Source organism: Diaphorina citri, unplaced genomic scaffold, assembly GCF_000475195.1.
Source record: "Diaphorina citri unplaced genomic scaffold, Diaci psyllid genome assembly version 1.1 scaffold600, whole genome shotgun sequence".
Classification (NCBI taxonomy): domain Eukaryota; kingdom Metazoa; phylum Arthropoda; class Insecta; order Hemiptera; family Psyllidae; genus Diaphorina; species Diaphorina citri.
In genome coordinates, this window is record NW_007378034.1 from 93434 (window position 1) to 120824 (window position 27391).

The 27391-nt window shown below is 38.3% G+C and overlaps 2 protein-coding genes across 2 annotated transcripts in view; one reads left to right on the forward strand and one right to left on the reverse strand.

The window, feature by feature from the left end:
- On the reverse strand, positions 1-27040 carry LOC103510455 (dolichyl-diphosphooligosaccharide--protein glycosyltransferase subunit 2). Its single transcript, XM_026824493.1, has 7 exons — positions 27037-27040; positions 20764-20767; positions 17534-17538; positions 15139-15338; positions 14640-14849; positions 14183-14393; positions 1-230 (listed from the first exon to the last, which is right to left on the reverse strand). The coding sequence occupies exons 5-7, from the start codon at positions 14825-14827 to the stop codon at positions 6-8; spliced, it is 624 nt and encodes a 207-aa protein (XP_026680294.1). The 5' UTR covers positions 14828-14849; positions 15139-15338; positions 17534-17538; positions 20764-20767; positions 27037-27040; the 3' UTR covers positions 1-5.
- LOC103510446 (rho GTPase-activating protein conundrum) overlaps positions 15979-27391 on the forward strand; it is a 42865-nt gene continuing 31452 nt past the window's right edge. The window contains exons 1-2 of the mRNA XM_008475106.3: positions 15979-16265; positions 18846-19028. Coding sequence (XP_008473328.1) covers positions 18896-19028 — 133 coding nt within the window. The 5' untranslated portion in view covers positions 15979-16265; positions 18846-18895. The remainder of the gene's footprint in view (positions 16266-18845; positions 19029-27391) is intronic.

The following is a 27391-nucleotide window of genomic DNA, read 5'->3' on the forward strand; positions in this document are numbered from 1 at the left end:
TCTGTTTAAGGTACCCTATCCAGATAACTTACCGTGATCTCAGGTTTGGGTTTATAGTAGAGTTGTTTGGACGTGTGCGAGGCAGCAGGGGAAGGCGACTCTGTTAGTTTCAACTGAATGGTGGCAATATCCCATACGAAACTATTAGCCACTACGGCATCCCCTACAATGAGACTCACTGAGTACACACCACTCTGGTGATTCAGAACAGAGGATTTGGCACCCAGGTCCTGAAATATGACAACAAGGTAGGAGGTTGAATGAAGAATAGAATCAGTTTTTACTTTCCTTATCCTATAGGAAGGAAAGTAATGTAATCGGGTCAAATTTTCGATGGTCAGTTTTTAGTGTCAAAACACGTTTTCAGGTCCCTTGAGCCTAAATCCAAAGTTTCAGCCATTGGTCCGTGTGTGTGTCTGTCTGTCTGTAAACAAAATATCTCGAGAACGGTAAGAGCTAGAGACTTGAAATTTGGTATGTAGATGTCAAATGTGACAAGGATGCGACACGAAACTTTTGGTTAAGACCGGTGCAACGCTTGGCGGCATTTAAAAATAAAATTCCCTGACTTTTCTCGGTTTTCCAGTCCATTTTTTCCAAATTTCCAGTCTACTTTTTCAAGATTTTCCACCCTATACCCACTGCGTCACAACAGATATTTTTTTTTTCCTTCAAGTAATGTTCCCAAGCCTGTTCAACATTAATTCTCCAAATTCTCCAATCTTTTTTCATCCCACTAGGGTAAGGGCTTAAGTCCTCCATTTGCACATGAAATAACTGCGCCGCATTTTTTTTTTTTTTGTAATTTTTCGGTCTACACATTCACACATCCTGGGGGATGAAGGTTAACACGATAAGAATGAGGAACAACGCCGCAGGCAAAAATTGTGAGCTATACAATCAAATTTTGGTTTCATCAATTATTTGCGGTAAAAAAAGAGCTGAAAAAAATCTGCGTTTGCCTGAGATCGAACCCATAACTGCGAATATCGGCGAACAAACCGCGGATACTGCGCACAGAACGCGAATACCGCAAACAACCGCGGATACCGCGAACAAACCGCGAATACCGCGAACAACCGCAGATACCGCGAACAAACCGCGGATACCGCGAACAAACCGCGGATACCGCGAACAAACCGCGAATACCGCGAACAAACCGCGAATACCGCGAACAACCGCAGATACAGCGAAAAAACCGCGGATACCGCGAACAAACCGCGGATACCGCGAACAAACCGCGGATACCGCGAACAAACCGCGGATATGATAGTGTGACACAGTGGGATAGAAATTCAAATGTCTAGTAAGATCTCATCAGTTTTCATCAATGCCCCTTTTCTACTTTTACAAGAAGAAAAACCATATTTTACTTATACCTACAACCATGGAAAGAGATAAGTAATCAAACCTACCTGTGGTGCTAAGGCCACCTTCAAACTGCAAATATTTGCCGTCAATCTCATCAGCTTGCACAATGATATCCTCAATTCTGTCAAACATGAAACTGCCTTCAGGTCCAAGCAGAGTTGCAATGTGAAGAGCATAGCCCAAACTGTGAAATAGAAGTGTAGTTTTTAAGCAAAACTCAATAAAATTAATTTTTTAACAGTCCAAGGAAAAGTATCAGAGCTACATAAAAATATTTAAGTTGGTAGGTAAGCCAAGTAGATTGTGTATTAGTGGAAAAGTAGACAATAAAAAGGGTATAAACTCATCTCATAATAGAATTTATTTGATGACTCCCCAAGATTTGTTTGACTTCTAGGTAAACTACTTACTTTGAAAGACTATCATCCTTTTTGAGTGCATTCTTGATATTTTTCACCACTTTGGCAGGCTCTTGGATTTTCTGAGCCAGACTGCTCAATGCTTGACTAGCATAGTAGATATCAGCAAGACTGGAGCTCTCTTGAGCAACAATGGAGTCTAATTTCTGGAAAAGCAAGCAAGTTATCAGTAAAATATGATATTGTGAATCTTGAATAGGAATTTAACATGTTACAGTCAGGATGGAAATGGCTTAAACAGGAATTTGATTTAAGCCTGAAAATACCAATTTCAAATCTGAAATATCAATGTTTCTTTAAAGCTGACTTCTTCAGTACTACAAATTGACAAACCTTTGTAAGATCTGGTGTGGCAAATGTTCCTTTGCACTGAAGAGCTTTCCATCCACTAGCAGCATAATAGGACACATCATTGGTTGCTGGGTTTTTGCTAGAGTCCAAGAATAGCTTGCATAATTCCTGAGAAAAGAAATAAACGAAAATTGTAGAAAGATATTTCCAATGCAGTGATATTTCAATGTGAGTGAAAAATCTCGGGCCTAAAAATTTAATACCAATCAAATGTTTGGAAGTTCAAAGTTTTAACTTGACCATTTTGCCTTAAGTTTGTCAAACTCAGAATAAAAAAAAATAAATACTACTAATGGCAATTTACCTGTTCCTTAGGGACCGGACTCTGAAGAAGCTTCAACCCAAGCACAGAATAATGCACTGAGGCCAAATCCTTTGATGCTACATTGGATGTGAACACGTTCTTCAACTGAGCTTTATCATTTGAGTTGATGTACGATAGTGTAGAGACAGCACCATGACACTCATGGTAAATGACGAGCAAGGATACTATCAGCCACCCAGCTGAAACCAAAGAACAAGAATTAGTGTAAAAATAGAGTGAAGTATAGTAGAGCATAAAACATAGAGCAGGTAGAGGGAAGCAACAATATCAAACTGTATAGAGCTAGTGATGGGTAAATACCCGGGTACTTATTTTTGGGGTAAATACCCTGGGTATTTACCCGGGTAAATACCCAATTTTTATAAATACCCGGGTATTTTCAAGAAGTGCCTCAGTCGAATTGTGCCCGGGAAATTAAAAAAAAAAAAATCAAGTGACGATATTTTTTGTTTATTTTTCTTCTTTTTTTTTAAAAATACCCGGGTAAATACCCAATTTTTATAAATACCCGGGTATTTTCAAGAAGTGCCTCAGTCGAATTGTGCATTTACCCACCCTGGGGGTGGATAAATACCCGGGTAAATACCCAATTTTTATTTACCCACCCAGTGGGTATTTACCCACGACCCATCACTATATAGAGCTGAGAGCAACATGCTCTAAACTCCACTCTACTTTTAGTATTTAGCTCTAGATGACTTGAAGTTGACAAAGATATTACAAACACTAGGCTAAGTTTGGAGTGTGACCAATAGGTATGACAACAGGTCTGTGTATGTGTGGCAGGCCCTAATTGAACACAAGTTCTACTGGATGACATGTTCCATTAGGTTATGTTGGCAGAGACCGTGGTAAGTGCTTTGAACGAAATTTTTTTACCATTATCAGCTGAAGTTAGTCAGGAGGGTTGAAATCAGTTCCAGTATTCTCCTTCCCATTTCTGTATAGCTCCCTTATCATGTCACTTCTTAATTTGATGATACTAACAGAATAGTTAAGGCATAACATACCTGACGATTTTCCCAACATGAGGAAAGCTGTGAGAACCTTTATTGGAGAGTAAAACTGCTAGGAAAAGTTTTTTTTGATTTATTTGAGGCTGATAAATTTGCTGATTCCACGCCGGCAAAATCAAAGATCAAACTTCAGTTTTCTTTTTCTATCCACTCTCCTCTCCTCTCCTATCAACTTTTCATCTTTTCAACACATCACAAAACAAAACAAATACAGTGTTGCCAAAGGAAAGGATAGAAAATTATGCACAGTACCATATTGACACCAGAAAGGTAATTCCTAAGGTGGATTAAGGCGAAAGACAGCAGATGGCTTCTTTCAATTGAATAATTGCCCAAATAAATCAAATAAATATACCCATCTACATAAATTCTTTCTAATGTTAATGAAGTAAAAAGAAAAATATCAGCTCGGAATAGCAATAGATTTATCTATCAATTTCTGGGAATTACGAACAAAACAACTTCTGCACTTTGAATTGAACCATCATGCTTGATAGCTTCGTGGATAGGCATATAATGATTTAAATTTGTACGTATATAGGTAGTAGATAGGTACCTACCTACTGTACCTACGTACTTCCCTACGTCCTATCTACCTAAGTTGCTAAATACATAATTTTATTATCACCTATGTACCTATCACATAGGCATAAGTAACTATATTTGAATGCATTACCTAAGATTATTTTTATCAATTTTATAGCCCTGTTAAGCTGTGTCCACACCATAGTCGACGGCCGTCGATCGACGCATCGACACAGCTTTAGGATTAGAAACTGGTGATTTGGAGGCAATAATTTGAAAAGGGAAGGAAGGAAAGAAGAAGAACAAGAAGAAAGTAGGCAATACTTAAAGATCTGGGATTACTTAACTTTTTCGTGTTCAATACCCAACATTATTAGAACAAGACGTTATCCTAAATGTCGATGCACTAACCTGAGGGGTCATCCAATCGAGGGGCCGCAGAGATCTGCTGGATTGCGACCAGGACGCAGAGGGTGGCAATTGCGACTTTCATGATGAACTCAACTTGAACACTGACTCTAGACTGATCCGCTCTTGAAGATTTTAACTTCTGAGGTGTTCGATTTTCAGGAAGACTTTGGTGGACACTAGGACACTTCCGTACAAGATTGGAAGGTCAGACTACGCCAGCATGGTTTTCCTCGTTAGCTTCTCATACCCCAGACCTAATTGTGTGATAAAGTTTTTACATGGTTTTTTGTTGTTGCTTCGGATGCGAGTAATTAACCAAGGCCGGATTCAGAGATCGTGTGGAGCCCTAGGGGTGAAACACTCAGACCCTTTGAAATAATATTGGTTATTCCTCTTTCTTTTTCAAGGGTTTAATGTCATTGTCGCAGTATAGAGGTACCTAGCTGCTCAGGTTTTTAATGACGGAGGTTTTACACTCCATTCTATGGCAAGTCACCCGCCACCTCACATTACTCAGCCTGAGTGGGGCCGGGAAAAGTCAAAGGTACGTGATAGAAGATAGAACCTAGTACCAAATTCGGCTCGTCAACATACGGATTATACGGTCTCATGTATACCTAGGTATTACGTACCTACACTTATAAGAAGCAATACCCTCTGGTCAAGATTAGAATCTGGCCTGATCTGAGTTGATTTACTACCATGAGGTCAACCCCCAGCAGAAGTTAGTGACCATCAAACCTCACTTGGTAAGTTAAAAGCTTCCTGATCCTGTTATTCGTTTTTGCATGTGGATTATAAGATATTTTTTTGTGAATTTATAGTTCTAGATCTGATTCGAGTCTTCTTCCGTTCTTTAAAGCCATTTGTATGTGTTGGTAGGTATTTATAGATACTCGAAGCTCGATAGGTAAATTATACCATCAGTAGGTATATAGGTAGTACCAATTAGGTACCCATTACTCCTGTAATATGTTATAGACTGTACTCGTATATTTATTTACTTACAGACTTACTTATCTGACATAAATACGAGTAATAAGATGATGAGCATTTTATTTTTTGATTCTTGTAGGCATCCCAAAAATGCCTAAAAGGTCTGTCACCGCCAGTAATGTTACAACTGCTGCTGTAGGGGTGTAGGGGTCTGTATCATAGCATGTTTCTCGTCAGATCGGCGCGGCGATTGGAGATTCGATACTCCCTAATCAGGTAATCATGTGTTAGGACGCTGGGTCAAGCTAGAGCACCTTTCTGATCAGGTGTTGGGTCAACACAAGAGCAACAATATCTTGTTTTTCCCCAGCATTGTTTGAACAAAATCAGAGGACTGAACATTCTAAATTCTGATCAGTTTGAATATGAAATTAAATAGCCGACGGGGTCGATGGAATTGGCAAACTCAAGATGGTGGGTGAAATTAATATTGCCTGTGTCTGATGAACGATACGAAAATAATTTATTCTTTTCTCTCGACTAAATTTATTAAAAAATATCGATCTTGCTATTTTTACAATTTGTTGTGTTTTAGGGCAGGTAACTATAATAAATTAAAAATACATTATTTTGTACAAACAATTCCGATTCAAAGATAAAAAAAGGTACCTACCTACTAGCTACACAAGTAGGTAAATCCATGGAGGTATAAAGAAGCTCCTTGGGTAAATCGTTCTCTACCTACCTAAATCTAGAGGACTCTGAGGTTTAACCATCATTATAAAAAACCAAGTAGGTCAGTAAATTGGCAATAGAGAGACGTTTTCCTAATGACCGCTATATGTTGGTATCGGCTATCGGGTTCGATCTAAAATACCGGGGGTCAATTTTTTGCTGCCGGTTGTCAAAAAATGAGCGGCTTGGTGAAGTAGTTGAACATACTCTCTCGTCTTTCTTGTATTTTCGCCTTGACCTCACCCTAAACGATCCCGGCGTACAACAGACTAGACTGTAGACTTGGTCAGACACAAGTTCAAGTCCATTAGAACCTTCTGCAGGGGTCTTGATTCTCGGAGTTCGAGCAACTGCATCTGCGTGCAAATCATACTAAGCACATACCTAGAGTCCAGTTTATTCGACCAGTCGTGATTCGAAAACCAGAACTGTGGGTGTGGGAGTGTTAGAGGATATCTAATACGTATTGAGGTAGGTACAACTAATGCCTGAGCTGAACTTGATATCGGGTTATTGAACCCGGGACATTAGAACCAGAGGACAATCCTTCTATTCCTGGGGTACAGGGTCAGCGGTCGATTCAAGGATAAGATCTTGATGACCGTTCCAGCTGATAGTTTTGAATAAGGAAAAAGAGAATCGGATCCTGCGGAACTTATAAGGAGGAAATTTTTCGATTTTTTTTTTTTTTTTTTTTTTCCCTGAGGGGGTTTTTTTTAAAAGGGTTTTTAAAGGGGACTTTTAACTTCCAAGGGTTTTTTTCCATGAGGGGTTTTCTTTAAAGAGGTTTGATAGAGGGAACTTGTAACTGCAAAGGTTTTATCGTCCCGAAATTGAAGAGCGAATAAAGACATGATAAAGAAAGCCAGCCGTTCCGAGAACGAACCTTATCCGTTCAGGATAAAGTCCGCCCCGGGCGGAAAGATCATTTGTAAAATTGAGATCAAAATAATTAATTCCTTTTTAACCCAATCACTGGTGCAGCAATAAATAATAAAATCAGCTGCAGAAAATAAATCAGGACTTCAAAAAGTTCTACTGGTAGAATAGCTCGTAATTTTTATTTGCAAAACAACAGGCGCCTCCAGGAATTATTTGCATCTTCGTATTTCATGTTCAGATTCTCGGCTTTGATCCTGATTGTAAATTATACCCACTTATATTCTAGGTGCCGGGTTCAACTCCGCTTCAAAAAGTGTTTGCCCTTGAACTCTCGGCTCTTATTGCAAAAAACATACCATGCGTACAAAATCTACTTCATCAATACAAGGTAGTCTTTGCTCTGAAAATCTGAAAGGGTTCACGGAAGTTAAGTAACGTTGTGCGTGTTTGGTATCCAGATGAGCCGTCTGGACGTGGGGTAACTCCTAACGCCCGTCGCGTCGTGAGAAAATCTTGGTTATCAGAGAAAGATCATTTCTAAGAAATCAAACAAATTATTATTATTGAAAATAAAGAACTCACGTCATGTATGTAGTTAATAGATCTTTTATTACAATCATTTTTCATGGATCTACAAAATGAAAGTTTACACACAAATAGAAATGCCTGAACCCTTTCCTTAAATAATTCTAAACACACTTAGCACACAGGAAAATAGTTTGAGATCTCGATAGAAACACAGTATAGAAAAATATAAAACAATTTAACAAAAGTCTTAGAATAATAAGAATCAAATTAATTGTAAGATTAGGATATTAAAATATCATCTGTTAACTATAAATATTAATAAGATTCAGGGCCTACGTGCCCAACTATTTTTGTCGATTACAGCTTATACATATTCAGTAAGATAGGCATGTTTTCCACATTATTGCAACTACCTGAGAATTATCATTTTACACGAAAGATTCAGAGTTCAAAGTTCTGCTTGATATCAATACAATGGTCTAGGAATAAAGGTAGGTAGGGAGGGTTATGCGTAGAGCGAAAATGAATAGCCAACAGAAGAAACGTATGAATTTCCTCGGTGGAGTAATGGTCAAGGCACTGGCCTCTTAAACAGGAGGGCGCGGGTTCAATCCCAGCCGAGGCATAGAATTTTATGACCATATAAATAATAGAACTCCAAAGGCTAGGTGGTAGAGAACACATCCGGCGTTAACCTCGAGAAGTGGTTCATGGCCAGATTTTATAGCGAAGCCCAGCTTATATTAACACGAAATACAATTAAAAGGTATTTCCCCATTTTATAAATTTCAACTGTACACGAAACAAGATCTTTACATATTCAATTGGAATGATGTCGCTTTTATTGCTATTGATGCTCGTCGACTTAAGCAAAACGTAGCTTTATGACCAGGACCACAATTTGAGCTTAAAATTCTCTAGGATTAAGTTATCTGATTGGTTGGTTTCAAAACTTTCAGCCAATAAGGTTGCTTAAACCAAGAGTTAAACTAAGAAGCATAACTCTGGGATTAAGTAATCTGATTGGTTGATTTCAAACTGTTCAGCCAATAAGGTTGCTTAAACCAAGAGTTAAACTAAGAAGCATAACTCTGGGATTAAGTAATCTCATTGGTTGATTTCAAACTGTTCAGCCAATCAGCTTGCTGAATAAAAGAGGTAAACCAAGTTTAAAATCACATTGTGGCCCCTACAGTTACAGAGTTTAGTGCTTCTTGGACGATGCAATATGACTGAGGAGAGAGTTGCCCGTGTAGAATGTAATGATGGAGAGGAAGAATAAATACTTGAGAGTTTCAAACATGTTCAACTGAAGCCAGAAGAATCCGAACAGAACAAAGATACCTGAAACACGAAATTAGGATTGTTGTTATTGTTGTTGGTGTTTTTCCCCCTCTCGAAAATCTCATATTATAAAAACAATTGCTTTATAAAATCGACCTTTAAGACCCCATTCCCACTTGCCGTGAGTTTCACACGAATTTTTCCCCTGAAAGACATAAAATGTCCTGTAGGCAATGTAATTTAAATGAGTGTTCCCACTACCACACAACACAATTTTTTTCCCTGAAAGAAACTAAATGTCCTGGAGGCAATGTATTTTCAATGAGTGTTCCCACTACCACACAACACAATTTTTTCCCCGAAAGAAACTAAATGTCCTGGAGGCAATGTATTTTCAATGAGAGTGTTCCCACTACCACACGACACGATTTTTTTCCCGAAAGACAACTGGGAATGGGGTCTAAGCTTGGAAGATCTATCTTTCTTCTTCTCTTCTTCTGCACTTTAAATAATTCATTACAAAATCTTGTAAATTTGGTCTTTAACCGTTGCGTTGGGCCGTCTTACATAGGCATTAACATGTGACAATAGTAGGACACTTACCCCCTAGACACAGATGGAAAGCGATCGCGCTCAGCCTGAATGGGAAGTTGGAAATGTTGATGCCAAGTTTTCCCCACTGTAACACAAAAATGAGGGCGTGAAAAACAACGTGAATGATGTCCTACCTAGGTATAATATGGTAGCTATCAATGTCGCACTTTGCACTTCACAAATATTATGATTTTTCGGCAAAATATACATTTATTGCACATCTAGAACATATTAGGAATACTAGGTACTACCAAATTTCAGCTCTCTAGGTTTGGGTGTTATCAAGCGGGACGTTATTTTGGACTAACAATGCATTGTTTTATCTCACTACTATTATCTATTGTGAAGTGCGAAGTTATTAATGGAAGAGTTGAAAATCCTTCCCCACTTTCTACAGGGTGTCTACCAAAATGGAAAAATAAAATTCCCTAACTTTTCTCGGTTTTCCAGTCCATTTTTTTTTTTCAAATTTCCAGTATACTTTTTCAAGATTTTCCACCCTATTCCCACTGCGTCACAACAGATTTTTTTTTTTTTTTTTTTTTTTTTTTTCTGTTCAACATTTATCTCCAATCTTTTTTCATCCCACTAGGGTAAGGGCTTAAGGTCCTCCATTTGCACATGAAATAACTGCGCCGCATTTTTTTTTTTTTTTGTAATTTTTCGGTAACTACATCATTCACACATCCTTGGGGGATGAAGGGTTAACACGATAAGGAATGGGAACAACGCCGCAGGCAAAAATTGTGAGCTATACAATCAAATTTTGGTTTCATCAATTTTTGGCGGTAAAAAAAGAGCTGAAAAAAATCTGCGTTTGCCTGAGATCGAACCCATAACTGCGAATATCGCGACAACAAACCGCGATACTGCGCACAAACGCGAATACCGCAAACAACCGCGGATACCGCGAACAAACCGCGAATTACCGCGAACAACCGCAGATACCGCGGAACAAACCGCGGATACCGCGAACAAACCCGCGGATACCGCGAACAAACCGCGAATACCGCGAACAAACCGGCGAATACCGCGAACAACCGCAGATACAGCGAAAAAACCGCGGATACCGCGAACAAACCGCGGATACCGCGAACAAACCGCGGATACCGCGAACAAACCGCGGATACCGCGAACAAACCCGCGGCACACCGCGAACAAAACCGCGGATACCGCGAACCAAACCGCGGGATACCGCGAACAAACTGCGGATATACCGCGAACAAACCGCCGGATACCGCGAACAAACCCGCGGATACCGCGAACTAACCGCGGATACCGCGAACAAACCGCGGATACCGAGAACGAACCGCGCGAATACCGCGAACAACCGCAGATACCGCGAGCCAACCGCGAAATACCGCGAGCCAACCGCGAATACTACGAGCAAAACTGCGAATAGGTGACTTATCACAGAAGAATCGATGAGGACCTCCCCACTTATGAAAATGAAGGGAAATTGAGTAAATTTAAGTCCAAACTGTCCAAACCCTATGGTCAAAATGGTAGGAGAATCCCTCCCCTCAACCCTCTACATTTCCCGTGACCCCCTACATGGTTTTTGGTAGTAGGGGGTCAAGGGAGGTTTCTTCAGACCTAGATTTTTGTCAGAGCTCATTCTCTCCTTCTGCTTTCAGACTGGAAGGTTCTCTCTGCTCCCCTCTCCTCCTCTGTGATATCTCCAAAATATTTCAAACATGATTTTTTTTTTTCAACAAGAGTTTCCATTAGAGTATTTAAGATGACCAAGGAGTCTTTCCTATGTAACTTTTCACGAGAAATCAATCGGTGTACATGTAAGGGTTCTAGGAATGATGGTTCACAAAATATGCGCTTGTAACAAGCCAATATCAAAAATTTTTGAAAGTTATATCCACTTTTTTTTAGAATTTGCCATCAAAAATTTTGTCAAAAGAGAACGAATGTGCCATCAAATTCATTACAAGTACATACAAGACGAGTAGCACCTTGCAATTTTGTCAAAAGAGAACGAATGTGCCATCAAATTCATTACAAGTACATACAAGACGAGTATTGTTTATCCCCCCACACCAATACGTTTCTATAGAACACAAAATTACAGCGCCGCAGGCAAAATTTTTGCGAGAAAATTTAAGTAGCCCCTTCAAGGTTGCATACTTTTTTTACTGACCAAAAATTCTTTTTTTTTAGGCTTTGAAAAATTCCCTGACTTTTTTGGATTTTTGTCAATTTTTTGAGAAATTCCCTGACTTTTCCAGTCTCCGTGAAATTCCCTGACAATTCCCGGTTTTCCAGTCTGGTAGACACCCTGTTTCTATCTTTTCTTGATCGTGTTTAGATTTTTTAATATGTATAATTCAATGTTTAGGTGACGGATAAACTTACCAGAATAAACAGGATTAGGATGGGCAGCAATACGAGGGCGGTAAACAGATTGGATACAAACACAGGAGGTCTTCTCTCTGCTTCACGGAACATATGCTGAAAACACAAAGGAGAACATTCATTAGATTCGTGTGGTCTGCGTCGTAGTACCTCTCATCAGATGGGCGAACAAAGACAAATTACTTCCCATTTAGGTAAGTACTGGGTTGAAACGAGAACAAAAGAGAGAATATCAAATATTTACAATCTTCTTCTTCGCTTTTCCCATGTTCAGATGGGGTCGGCGTTTGTCGTCAGCCTCTCAATCAGCTTGAGGCCAACTGGTTTTGGCTAAACAAAATTTTCCGAGTGGATGCCCTTGGCACTCAACCTTCGCTTTAATATGGCATAAGGAAATTTGGACTAGTCTACTCCCTGTTTATAGTTCCCTAGCTAGACGCTGATCTACTCTCTGTTTATAGTTCCTCAGCCAAACCCAAATATTTACAATCAAATAATTACGATATTAGACGGAGCCCCATTGAACTTTCGAGCTTTGTTTGGAGCAATTTTCTCTCTCTCTCTCTCTCTCTCTCTCTCTCTCTCTCTCTCTCTCTCTCTCTCTAGTCACTTTCCCATCTTCTAAAGTATTCTGAGTCGGTTTCCCATCCTTCCCGTTTTCGGCTTTCTTTCGCAAGCACGCTGCGGTGACGAAAGACCTTCCATCACAATGGCGGGGATTAGACAAACTCCCATTGTGCGAACTTAACAAGTGGAAATATTGTTTTCCATTGCATTGTTTGTTGAGAAGGGGTTTTGACAACACCACTCTTCTTGGCAGTAGAAATAGAGCTTGGAAAAGTTTGACACGAGTGGTATTAATTTTATTCATTTGTATATCTTGTTCATGTATTTCTTTTGTTTTAATTATGTGAATTATCTTGTTTGTTATGTTTTAGGTAAGTTCATTGAAGCACAGTATTTATTGAATTAAGTTCATCGAAGCAGAATATAATTATGTATTTATGTTTGTTAGAAACACAGTCAATTGGCAAACATAATATATTCTGAGTATTGTTTTTGTTATGTTATGTCATATTTCAAAGTTTAAACAAAATCATGGATATTTGTTCAATTGTGTTTTTATCAACTTCATTTTAAATACAATCAGATGTATATTTATTTAATATTATATTTTTGTCATTTTCATTTGGAACATTCGTATTGATACATGTATCTTTGGAGTTTGTTTAGGTATGTTTTTCTGTTATTTGAATTATTTGAAACACAACATATTGAACTGGTGGGATTAGGAAATGTTTTTCAAAAGTTCGTGTTTTCGAAAATTTGTTTTTTGTTGATACCTATTTGTATTATACAGTGTGCGAGAAAAACGGAAAAAGTTTTGTATTCATAAGATCATTATTATTATTTTTCCTTTTTTTTACTTTCCTTATCCTATAGGAAGGAAAGTAATGTAATCGGTTCAAAATTTCGATGGTCAGTTTTTAGTGCCAAAATGCGTTTTGAGGTCCCTAGAGCCTAAATACAAAGTTTGAGCCATTGGTCCGTGTGTGTGTCTGTGTGTCTGTCTGTAAACAAAATATCTCGAGAACGGTAAGAGCTAGAGACTTGAAATTTGGTATGTAGATGTCAAATGTGACAAGGATGCGACACGAAACTTTTGGTTAAGATCGGTGCAACGGTTGGCGGCATTTTACCGCTTTTTGGCGGTTTTCGGTGTAATTTAACAATATCTCGGGAACGGTACAAGCTAGAGACTTGAAATTTTGTATGTAGTTCACAAATGTGACAAGGATGCAACACAAAATTGCTGCGCTTGGTGGTATTTCGACCGATTTTGGCGGTTTTCAGCTATAGCGACAAAACGGTTAGAGATATTGTAAAAGTTAGGGTAAAAGAACATATTTGATATTGAATGATGCTTATAAGCATCATTCAATAGGATAAGGAAAGTCGTGTGATGTTCACACCAGATTTTTTCCTTCTCCTTTTGAAGGAAGCAACCACCATGGGCGAGTAGGTATGACACTGAGCTTACACACTGAAGGTCCGATTCCCGGCAAAGACGAAGTTTTTTCGCCCCTGTGCTTTGAATATGGGGTGTAACCAGTGTAGTGAGGACAATCAAGTAGCCACCAGTGGCGACATTACTGGACCGGAGTAAAAAGAAAATTTATAGTTGATAGAACCAGATAAGGCTTACTAACACTGTGATATCAACAAAAATTTTGAAGAGGTTCTCAGCTCACCACAAATAATAAGATTACTTTGTCTGTTAGACACCAGCCCTAATTCTTCTGTAGAAGTGTGATTTTTTTCCTCCAGACGATGAGAATTTTCAGACAAAAACTATTTCTGTGGACCCCCACATCAATTAAGGAGTAGGTACTTTAAACGGGCAGAAGCACTACAGCCGAAGAAAACTGATCACTCACCACATCAAACTTGTACACCTTTTCGGCTCCAGTGGGTGTTTCCACCACCATGATCACTTCTTGTCCCGTCTCCTTGTTGCTTAACCTGACGAAGGCCTGGTGTACAGTGGCAGGTTTAGAGGTTTGTCTGTCCTTGAGGCTGAACTGCAGAATGAGGCGTTGCTGGGAGTCTGCTTCTAACTGGCGAGATAACTTGTTGGGGAACGTGATACTGGAAAAGAGGATATTTTTAATAAATAAGAGGATATTTTTATTTTTTTTTTTTTAAGCAGTTTGATAGAGGGAGCTATTAATAGCGGAATTTTCATCATCCCAAAATGGAAGAGAGGATAGGATAGAAGAAAGCCAGCCGTTTCGAGAAAGAACATTATCCCTTTAGGATAAAATTGATACTTTTTACTCCAGCCCCAAAACGATACTTTTTACTCCTGCCCAAACACTAACTATGTCCACTTACGTTTCTAGCTTGGGCTTAGTGGTTCTCTCCGTGTCTAAAGTACCGATACTGGCATCCACTAGAGTCAACCAGCACATGACCTTCACACTCAGACTGGAGCCAGTAGCTCCGACTAGTTTAGTGTCAGCAGGTGTGGGTGCAGCACTCACTGAGAATCTGTAGCTACCGGGTTCTGGCTTCTTCTCCATGAAGTTGAGTGAGTAGACACCCCTGTGAACAAGACAAGAGGAATTGATATTTATGACTAGAAAGTAGGATTCACTCATACACCACTAGGATTCACACACCGGATAGTCCCAAAATCAAAGAGAGCATGAGGACAGGATAGGAGAAAGTTAGCTGTCCTAAGAACGAAACTTAAGGTTCGCCCTGGGCGATAATCGAACCTGTGATCTAACGTGTACAAAGCAGGTACCTTACAATCTAATTAGGAAAAATTATTGATGGCTATTACAAAGGTTAAGCCAACCTGCATAAAATTTCAAGCGTGTGCACTTACTTCTGGTTAGACACGGGCGCGAATTTCAACTTGGAAGCCACGACCACATTATCGAGAACCTTGGTGACTGATTCAGCAGTGACGGTGAGTGAGTTGGGGAGGGGGTTGCCCAGTAAATCAGTGACCGAAGCTTTGACCAGAGGCTGTTCCAGAGATATGGACACATCACCCGCCACTGAAATGACTACTGGGATGTGGAACTGAAACAAGATTATTGAAAGAATTGAGTTTCAACACATACAATAAATATTAAAGAGGTATTTATTAAAATGGATCTGGAAGTTTTGAGATGTTTTCTTTTTTTGAAGGAACACAGGATAGGAGAAAGCTAGCAGTTCTGAGAACAAACATTATCCGTTCAAGGTAAAATCCGCCCCGGGCGGGAATCGAACCCTTGGCCTAGCGTTATAAGGCAGATGCGCTACCAATCGAGCTAACTCGGCTGGACGGTGGACGCGAAGTGAAATGAAAAACACACATCAACGCAGCGTAGTGTTCGCATCGAGTCATCGACGCGGTCTAGGAATGAAAATTATGCACAAAAAAAACACAGGTCGGCAACACTGTAAATTTTTAAGCTTCGTCCAGAACTGAAGACTGACTAGACACCAGCAGGAAAGTTGATTTTTTGCTCAATTTTTGCGATTTATTTATCTTGGATTGAATTAAATGGAAAGAAAATGGAATAAAATCAATAATGATAATGATATAAACCTCATAATTTGTGAAGATTTCCAAATAATAATATATTTCAATTTCCCTTCCGAACTTCTGAACAAGCGTGTAGGTACTCATATTGCAGCTAAATCAGCTGATTACATTTCATGGCCATTTGCTTGTTTGAAGTGGACGAGGAAGGTGGAGTAGGGTGCTGAGCAGAAATCAGAAATTCGCGAAAAGTTTTTAATGAAAACAAACAAAATACCTAGGTAAATTCAATTAATTGTGAGAATCTAATCTAATTACTTTTTAATAATTACCTCTGCATAGTTTCCCGATACAGGTTTTCTCTCACCTATGTTCTTTACTTTGTCCGTGTTTTGCAAATAGTTCTAGTGCCCTTGGTATTCTTGATGTGCTGGGTTTTCCAGAAGCAACAGGTTGTTGAAGTCTGCACCCATTTCTTGGTAAGTAGATCAATAGATTTTCACTTTCTTCTCTACTGACTCATAGACTCATCTTGGATAAAGCAGACACTGGTGTTATTTCCATCACAGCATGTAGTACAGGAAAATTGACATATCCATTAAATAGCTGATATGTGGATAAGTAGGTAATAAACCGTAGACAGGTTTTTTATTTTGAAGAGGTTTGATAGAGGGAACCATAACTGCTAAGGTCTCATCGTTCCAGAGAGAAGGAAGACAGGATCAGAGAAAGCCAGCCGTCCTGAGAATGAACATTATCCATTCAGGTTAAAAACTGTCCGGGTGGGAATGAAACCCTTGGCCTAAAGCTTACAGGGCAGACATGCTATCAACCAAGCTAACTAGGCTGGGATAGAGAAGGGAATGAGTTTTTTTAGTGATCTGTAGAACTCACTCAAAAGAAGGCTCCCATGAACAAATCCAATCCAGCAATTCAAACTACAAATGCCCTTCAAGTGTTGATAAATAGGTTTGCCATATTTTACCAAAAAAACATCTACTTACTTATAGTTTGAAAAATTAGCTGAGTGGGTATCACACTAGGCTTGCATGTTGGAGGTCCTGGGTTTGATTCCTTGTGGGTTTGAAGTTTTTTCGGCTCTGTGCTTGGAGTTCAGGGTGCACTCAGCCTTGTGAAGACAAGTGGGTAACTACTTTAATCAAGTACTGACCAGTAGTGGCATTACCAATATAAAAAGATTCTTGAAAGATCAAAATTTATTGCTAAGAAGTACTTACTAAACTCATGATTGTACTCAACATTTTAAGTACCTATTTAGTTTGATACCAGTAATATTTTAAGGACTTATGGTTCCTTTTGGAATGCCTTTTGAACTTTTAAAACTAGTGGATCTGTTAATTGCAAAACTCACCCAGAGAAGATCCTCTACAGTTCAAGCCCAAATCTTATTACTTAGTTAGGTAGGCACACACTTATGCATTGTTTTTATTTTAAGTCAAAACTACTTCATAAGTACCTAGGTATATTTTAGAGAAACTACAGGTCCAAGTTATCACCTTTTGTATGAATTGGCATCTTTATTTTATTTACTACCATACAACAATTTGATATTTAAGTATCCATGTAAATAAATTTGGCAATCTTTTTTGGGAGAAAGTGGAGAGTTTGGTGTGTTGAAGTCACAGAATATGTTTAGGTACCTACCTAGGTATAATAGGTATTAGGTGAAGGATTATAAAATAATATTGAAGTGTTTGTTATTTTGCACTGAGATTATATTGTATGCCTTGTCTTATGTATTGCTATTTGAGATTTAACTGATTAGTTATGGTACCCAGATCTTGCTAAGTGAAGAAAATTATGAGAAGATTTAAGTAATTCCAACTTTGATAAGTAAGTTAAGTTACTTAAGTATTAGGAGGTGCCTATTTGAGAAAATTCTAGGAAGACCAAAATCTCCCATCAAAGGAATTTGAAATCAACCATTTGCCCTGAGGTCACTGAATGGGTTCATAGCTGATCTAGTGTGAAGACATGAAGATTTTGACACATAGACCTGCTTAGTTAACACATCTCAGGTCTGGGCCGTATTCAGCTAGGGGGCAAATAGACTTGCCTCAGTGTATGGAGTAGGTGTGTTCTGGCACTCAAAAGTAGAATGACTTTGTCATGTTTATGAGGTGGTATGTGTATGAGGGTCATTTCACAATTCTAGTCATCAGCACATTCCAGCAGATTTGTTTAATATTGATTAGCACTTGTACTTACTTAGGTTCTAGAATTTTTAATGATACACCATACACCTGTTGGCTAGAGCTAGATACATAGGTAGGTAGGTATCTCAATATTAATATTTGAGGCAATTCATAAACCTGTTTTTGTTGATAGTCAAGAGTGGATGAAAGGTCAATAGATCATATAGGTACATTCTTAGATAAGACAATATAAGACCAAGTTGAGTGTGAAAAATTAATTATCTTCTTATTTATAAGAAGGAGATAATAAATTTGGCAAAATGTTAAGCACATAAAGTAAATTTTTAAGGGCTCCTTTTATGGCAGGAGGTTTGATAGAGGGAGCTGTAACAACGTAGGTCTGATCATCCCGAAATTGAAGAGAGAAAAAGACAGGATAGGGGAAAGCCTTTCCGAAATCGAACCTTATCTGCTCAGGATAAAGGTCGCCCCGGGCGGGATTCGAACCCGCGACCTAGCACAGAAAGCCAGCCGTTCCGAAATCGAATCTTTTCTATTTAGGATAAAGTCCGCCACAGGCTGAAACCGAATCCGCGACCTATCGCTTACAAGGCAGGTGGGGTAATGAAGCTAAACCAACTTCGAATTTTTATAAAGTTTTCTTATCTCCTGCGCCGGCCGCGGCTACCAAACTAACAATGCTGGATTTTTTTTTTTTGAAGAGGTTTGATAGAGGGAATTGTAACTGCTAAGGTCCTATCGTCCCGAAAGCGAAGAGAGAAGGAAGACAGGATAGGAGAAAACCAACCGTTCGGAGAACGAACCTTATCCCTTATCTATTTAGGATAAAATACGCCCCGGGCTTTTTATTAATTTAGGAAAATGTGTGTTTCTTTTCGGCAGGTGTGAGGGTTATGTTGTGCTGTGGTGTAGCGACCAGGTGACGTTTAGCAATGGAGGCAGACGTGAGTCAGGATCAGGACTTTCAGGATTACTGGAATGAATATCGGATCCTTCAGGAGACCAAGCGACTGGATGAATTCCTGGATGAACAGGAGGAGGCGGCCCGTCAGTTGGAGGATGAAGGTAAGAAGACTAACTACATAATTTTAAAGGAAATTTAAAATTTCATCTAGAGTAGATGTATAGATTTCAATACTAAAAATGCTTTTGAATTTGAAGTAGCAAGTTATTATTGTTATGGTCCTGAAAGCGAAGACAGGATAGGAGAAAGCCAACCGTTCCGAGAAAAACCACATCACAATGATATTAATGAGTATTGTCTCACAGAAATAAGAATCAAGTGTGTAAAATCTATCCGTCTATCACCAAAAGTCTTCTACATATCATACGTGTAATGATAAATAAATCGAGGTTGGTATAGGAATCTCCCTAAAAATTTCGCCATTCCACCTGTCTGTCCTGAATCTTTCAATGCTTAAAGTGTGTTGAATGAATATAATCGATCTTCTGTGCAGGCACTTCTCTTAATATTGCAATATAGTGACAGTGTGAGTTATTTACAGTTAATTGTGAGCTTCAGTTATTCGATATTGGGAACGGAAGTTTGCAAGAAGCGGTCAAGCTTAGACACTCAGGAAACAATGTCCTGATTCGTATGAATACCAACTGTCCAATATCAAAAATAATAATAAATACTTAATACACATTAATAAAATAATAATCTGTCTGATTTTTCTAGTCCAAAAAAACATTAAACATAATTAATTCAGTAGGTAGATACAGTTGAAAATTATTAATATAGTATGTTCTGTTTTTTAACATCTAATAATAATAACAATAATAATAATAATAATAATACGAAGTTACGAAATAAACGATAAAACCTTCGCTAAAACCACAAGCAGCTCTACGCTCTATGACTCCTAGAGTGTAGGTGCCAATGTCCATACCAATCTACAGATATACGAGGTATGGTCATTATATGGGTATGTTTACAGGTTGTTGGCGGTTTATAAAGTCCGACAATTTGTTTTAATTATCCGTACATGTACCTCTGTGTTCTCTATTAGCATGAAACAAGTTGCCATCTTGCCAACTCTGGAGTTGTGTAACATCGTCGAATCCGCTCTTGTGAATGAAATTGACCAGTGGTTTGTGGTTGCCACTACCCGCCTCGTAGTCTGAAGGTCGTCGGGTTCCGATCAGGTGGGATATTACCCCCACTTGTAAGGTCCGCAATAATCTTCACTCGATGGCTGCTGGACGGAATTTATCTTCTCCTGGGTCTTGGAATTGTTCTGGTTATGATATAATTTGAGTATTGTTGTATTTGTATCTTGTTTAGTTGTGAATCAGATGATGATGATGTACAAGCAGAGGAAATTACCGCACGTAGCAAATCTAAAGTTACTCGCGTTGTAGTTTTTACGATTTTTTTTTTTTTTTTTTTTTTTTTTTTTTATTTTTTTTTATTTAGTAACATTACATTGGATTTTTACTTTTTTTGCTCTTAGTGACTTGGAGACATTTTTCTAGTGCTGTTTTTGTTGCTTTGCCAAAAAAAGGTGACCTTTTCTTGTTATCCTCCGCGTGTGTTTGGTCATGTTTTTTTGTTGGAGTTGGTGTGGACTTTGAACTTTAGCCAGTCCTGTTCTCGAGTGGAAATAACGGGTATCCTATGTTGTATCACCGGTAGATTTAGGGGTAAGTGAAGTTTGTCTGACGTCTGTTAGGGGTTAACTCAAGGTACTAAGATACTCTTCAAAGTACTAAGATACATACTAAGCATTCTTAACTGCTTGTCACAAATGTGGTTCCCCTCTTAAATACACATCGATTTTTATTATTATTTTTTAACTCGACTTGGACTGGAACCACCAACCCCCAGAGCTGAAAGTCCATCATGCTAACCATTGCACCACTGATGTTGGTTGTTGCGGATAATTTCATTATGTTGTCCGATTTTGAAGAAGGAAAAAGGAGAGGATATAATTACATAAATATGTACATACCTTCCTACTTACTGCCACCCTAAAGCAGGATGCATGTAGGTAATATTCGTATTTCCTTAACAATCGCACGAACAAACCAATTCAATTAATATGTATATTCTCATATCATAACTAGTACTTTCATATTATTTAGTTATTTAATGCAATATTATGTAGATAAATATGAATGAACATTAAACACCCCATTGTTAAAATGCAATCGGTAGTTGTTTTATGTACTGTTGGTATTACATATTATTTCTTTATTGCTCGTAATTCGTATGTAGTTTCCTTACGTGCACTAAGCTGAATAATCCCTGGATTTCATAGATCGGTTTTCAGGATATCAGTCTACCAATTCTTGGCTGTGGCTGTTTCTGCAAAATACACTCTTTAAAAAAATAATAATAAAAAATAAAATAAAAATAAAATGAAATTCACCATAATTTAACAAAAGGCCGATAAATCGCTGTACACTTTTATCCACTTTGCGGGAACTTCCTGCTGAATCCGGACTTCCTGCTTGCTATTAGCTTCCAGAGGTCTAGAGTGATGGTCTATGAACTACATGCGGTAGCTCGGTGGTGGTTGCTTAAATCATAAAATGTTTTTCGAAATAGATAATACTGTATGTTGTACAGAAATACATATTAAGTGTACAGAAATCACTGAAGAATCATAATCCATACCTATTATAATTCCTGAATCCTAAAAAAATCTTAAACCTTCTTCTTTGAAAGAAAGCCCGAGTGGGGTCGGGAAAAGTCAGCGCGGTCACCCATCCACTCAACAATCACACGCAACGTTGCTTAACTTCAGCGATCCATTGAGAACTCGTGCGTTCAACGTGCTATCGCCGCTGGCTCCTTGATTAGGAAGATAAAAGAAAGCAGAAAACGAAATTTCCAAGAACAAGGCGAGAAATCAGGTTCACAAATTTCACCTGATTTTTACGATCGACTGTTTAATTATCGAGTACTTGAACACTTGATGAATGCAGTGAAATCTGGAAATATCTCCAACTCCTCAAATATTTTCGATACCTGTTCACGTTGCTTTGAACAATGAATGATTACGTTATCAGGTTATCATAATATAGGATCCTCAACATCCTCTCTTGTTCTGAAAAAATCTCACCCATCCGTCTCTGATTTCCGACTATTTCAATATACCTGCCTAATGTCTAATCTGTCTATCCCTAGGCATATATAGAAGTAGCATATAGGATCATATTCAATTTCTCATTTGGGTAGGGCAGAGTTTTTTCATGAGATGTGTTGGGTGCGAAAAACATACTTGGACAGCATTTTAAGCAACTTTTACTTTCCCAGGGACCTCCCCTCTGTTCAGTGGTTCTTTCATACTAATAAAGAAAGAAAATTAATTTTACTCGAACCTACATCATTAGATCATTATATTCTTAGATACGTTTATCGGAGTACGAAATGTCACTAATGGTTAAATAATTGAGGCATACGTACCATTATTTCTTTCATATTTTAGAAGCGTTTTCCGCATTCATTTTCTTTCCTTGATTCATATGTTTCTTACTATATTTTTCAGATAATGATCCTAATGGACTATTTATTGCAAGACAAATGAGTGTCATTTCATAGGTCTCCGTTCTTACACTTTTAATCCATTTCAATGCCTCCTGATAAATTCAAACAGGTTATAAGGACTGATAAATTCAAACAGGTTATAAGGGATGCCTCCTGATAAATTCAAACAGGTTATAAGGACTGATAAATTCAAACAGGTTATAAGGACTGATAAATTCAAACAGGTTATAAGGGTACGTTCTGTTAAAATCCCTTTGTGCATGAAGTCCCAGCGTAGGAGGACTGCAGGACTGTCGCAATCCTTAAACAGCATCCCTGTTGTCATCTCTCACATGAACATAAACTTTGCCTTTGCTAGGATTCGAACCCACGTCCTCCTGTTTAGTGAGCGCGTGTTTTAATTATACCACCCATGTGACTTATTATTAGTTTTAGAATCGATTTTGTATTAATGGACTCAATTATTTATTGATATAAAACAACGGATCTAATTTACACGTGGTATGTTATGGTGATTCTGCCCACACCTTAATTAACAAACAATGGTATCATTATAGGATCATATTCAATTTCTCATTTGGGTAGGGCAGAGTTTTTTGTTGAGATGTGTTGGGTGCGAAAAACATACTTGGACAGCATTTTAAGCAACTTTTACTTTCCCAGGGACCTCCCCTCTGTTCAGTTGTTCTTTCATACTAATAAAGAAAGAAAATTAATTTTACTCGAACCTACATCATTATATTCTTAGATACCTACGTTTATCGGAGTACGAAATGTCACTAATGGTTAAATAATTATTGAGGCATACGTACCATTATTTCTTTCATATTTTAGAGCCGTTTTCCGCATTCATTTTCTTTCCTTGATTCATATATGTTTCTTACTATATTTTTCAGATAATGATCCTAATGGACTATTTATTGCAAGACAAATGAGTGTCATTTCATAGGTCTCATTTCTTACACTTTAATTCTATTCCAATGCCTCCTGATAAATTCAAACAGGTTATAAGGGCTGATAAATTCAAACAGGGGTTAAGGGTACGTTCTGTCAAAATCCCTTTGTGCATGAAGTCCCAGCATAGGAGGACTGTCGCGATCCTTAAACAGCATCCCTGTTGTCAACTCTCACATGAACATAAACTTCGCCTTTGCTAGGATTCGAAGCCACGTCCTCCTGTTTAGTGAGCGCGTGTTTTAATTATACCACCCACGTGACTTATTAGTTTTAGAATCCATTTTGTATTAATGGACTCAATTTATTGATATAAAACAACGGATCTAATTTACACGTGGTATGTTATGGTGATTCTGCCCACACCTTAATTAACAAACAATGGTATCATGTTTATACATACCTACTCTAATGATCACTGAGTTTTCTCTATCGATTAAGTCCGCCACAATGTGTTGATCAAATACTCGTATGTATCTCGACGGCCGTCGACTATGTGTGGAGTTGTGGACACACCTCTATGGGTAATCTCGATTCGGATTTTTGTTCTTATTTGGTCTCACGGATTTCCCTCAAATTTTCAACCAAATCTTTGAACTTCTGACAAACTTGAAATACCGACAGGATGTGCTAAAATCCTTCTTTGTTTTCTTCGTTTCCCACGCAATTTTCTTCAATTTGAACTTTACTAACTTCTGAGGGTAACCATATTGACACCAGAAAGGTAATTCCTAAGGTGGATTAAGGCGAAAGACAGCAGATGGCTTCTTTCAATTGAATAATTGCCCAACAGGGCAGGGCTAAATGAAGGGACTGCTTTTAAAGTGAGGGGAATAAAAAGAGAAGAAAGAGAACATATACTTAAATTGCATCCTGGTAAACGTTTCCAAAACAAAAATTTATCTAAGTGGTAATAGATAATTCATACATATCATACAAGGTCATCCGTTTGCAAAAATTCAAGTAAAATCTGACGACAGAATAAATTGTCCCCGGTCTAAATCTGTCTAAATATGCAGTTTCATAAGAAATGTAGGTTGTATGTGTAGTAATTCTAAATTCTAGGTAGTTATAAATCGTAGATAAATACTACTTGGTTTTCCACCTGACACATATCTACACACAAATTTATTACGGGCACGTACGTACTTTAAATTCCAACTTTGAAGTCCTCCAATGTCCGTTTTCTGCACGAGCATTTCAAGAACACAGAAGTCATCCTATTCAATGACAATCAATTAGCAATGGGTAGCAATTATTTTAATTGTCATTCTTCTGCATTCTTGTTGCTCCTCACTTTTCATTCCGTGGAATTATTTATTTTCCTTCTAATGAACTTCTTCTGTACCTCCACCTTTTATCTGTTCCAAGATAGACTTGTTGTATCTTAGGTATAAACAAGTGGATCAGTAGAACAGCTCTTTCTGGGGAACCCTGCTTAAAATGAAGTCACAAAAATCTAAAAGAGGGTAAAAATCATATGTATCAAAAATAGGAGTGGAATGTGTACTTTAACCTTAATGCCAGTCATTGACACTCAGACCGTCTGACAGGAACTTTTGTGGCGGGAAAAGCTTCAGACCTAGGTCTGTCAGACCGCCTGAAAGACTTAGGCTCAAGATTTTTCCACCACTCTGACAGACGGAGTGTTAGTGGCGGGGCGGGCATTACAGATATAAATAATTAAATTCCTTCCAGGGCAACCTCCGTGGTCGAGTGGGTACCACACTAGGTTTGCACGCAGGAGGTCCGGGTTCGATTCCCGGCGGGGCCGAGGTTTTTTTCGGCTCTGTGCTTGGAGTAAGGCAGACGCACTACCAACTAAGCTAACTAGGCTGGCTTTTTTTTTGAGACGTAGAAAACCAGATAAAATGTTTACACATTTTTGCCTACTTACACATATTTGAAAAATTCCAATCGTTTGATTCGGCGCAGCATCATTCTCATCTTTTTTCCAAGAACGTATCCGAATGAAGGTTGTAGTATTTAGATTTGGGCAGACCAAGTATCAACCTTAATATTGAGTGTTATAAAGACCTTAATATTGGGTGTTATAGAGACCTTCGGAAAATTAGGTAGTGGTCAGTGCGCTGGTATTGGCTCCGGGCATTCTGAGTTCGAGTCCCGGTGGAGGTGATATTAGCTGGATTCTCCATCTTCAAGAAATGGCTTTTGTTTTTCAATTAAGCTGGTAATTTCATTTTCACTTTGCATACTGCATACCTTTTTTTTCTTCCCTATATTCAGGCCCTCTCTACCTCCTTCAGTTCTCCCTAAACATCCCCGTACTTACTAGACAGCTCATCTGAATATTTTTCATATAATATGTGGTTGTTTGGAAGAGTTCAATCTTGAAAATTCTTCAAAAAAAAAAAAAAAAAAAAAAAAAAAAAAAAAAAGGGGTTTTGGGGTTTCCCACTTAAGAGTCAATCTTGAAAATTCTTCCACTCTAAAACAATGCGAAAAAAAAAGAGGGTATTGGGTTTCGTCCATTCAACAATAGGGGATAGACTGATGGACATCCTACTCGAAGTATGCTTACGCTTACGAAGCTACGAAATAAACGATAAAACCTTCGCTAAAACCACAAGCAGCTCTACGCTCTATGACTTCTAGAGTGTAGGTGCCAATGTCCATACCAATCTACAGATATACGAGGTATGGTCATTATATGGGTATGTTTACAGGTTGTTGGCGGTTAGTGAGGACAATTGAGTAGCTATACTTTAATCGAGTAGCGACCAGTGGCGGCATTACAAATCGAAGAGACGGGCGATAATAAATATAATGATTGAGTAAATGAAAGATTTGTAATACTGTGATACCCACAAAGTTGTGAGAAAGCTCTCTGCTTTACCACAAAGATACCATGATTTGATTTTTCGATTTGATTTGATAATTAAATTCCTTCCAACTTGAAAAAGCTACTGAAGCTAATCTTCATGAAGCTACTGAGGGTCTTAAGGCCCAAAGAGGTTTTTTGAAAACATAATTTCAATTCTCCATGTGCTCTCAGTGTTTTGCATGCCTATTTCAGTATCAATAATACTTATTGGTTATCATTATCAAATTATTTGATATTCAGGTCCAGTCGTAGTGCAACTTGACACACTGGCACGTCCACACAATTCTGCCTTGTGCTTTATATCAGTGGTTGCCAAACCGGGTCGTTTCAGTACAAAACCCCTGGGAAATTTGCCCGCTTTTCCTTTGCTTTTAATACCTTTAGCGTCATTCAAAACCCTGAAGTGTCGTAGCTGCTACACACCCTTTCAATACTTTGAGGACCATTGGCATACGTATGTAAAATAGGTAGAGCCGAGGACCACTGGCATACCTACATATGTAAAGTAGGTAGAGTCCATTGTTTCTTCATTCGACCTTAACTTTGCCCAGTAGGTTATTTTGCCCATGATTCAATATGTCCAATTAGAGAGGAAGCTGTCCACGATGCAAGTCGTGAGTCAAATTCTAAGGTAAGGCATCCTTAGGCAGAAGACCAACAAGATGGATTGGACCAATCTTCTTCGATCCTATTAAATTTTTGTTGCTTGTGGGTGAGATTTCCGAACCGAAAGACAAGATCTCCATTTTGTCAATGTCCAATCATTCGTGGCGATGGACAGAGAAGATTGGATACACCGACAAGGCCCAGCCTTTAGAGTAGACAATGATGATGTCCAATCATTTTGTTAAAGACGAACAAACAAGTATATTGTTGATTCTATTGGTTTTGACAAAATATTTTGATTGTCAACTAGGTTGATTGATCTAATGTCTAATGAATCAGTCTGCTGCATTAACATTAAGTTTTCATAAAATATCTGCTATGGAATCCTCCCAATGGTATCTCTTTTGATTTTAATCAATCACCAGTTAATTGGTTCAGAGCGGGACTAAACCATGTGGTAATTCGGAATTTCCTCAACTCGAAGCAGAACAACTTGTAATATTATTATTTCATCTGATTAACAGTTAT

Coding starts and splice junctions, on each gene's coding strand:
- LOC103510455 (XM_026824493.1), bottom strand. CDS start 14,827: ATGGAGAAGAAGCCAGAACCCGGTAGCTACAGATTCTCAGTGAGTGCT. Junction 14,394..14,639: donor ACTAAGCCCAAGCTAGAAAC/GTAAGTGGACAT, acceptor CCTCTTTTCCAG/TATCACGTTCCCCAACAAGT. Junction 231..14,182: donor AGGTGTACAAGTTTGATGTG/GTGAGTGATCAG, acceptor GTCATATTTCAG/GACCTGGGTGCCAAATCCTC.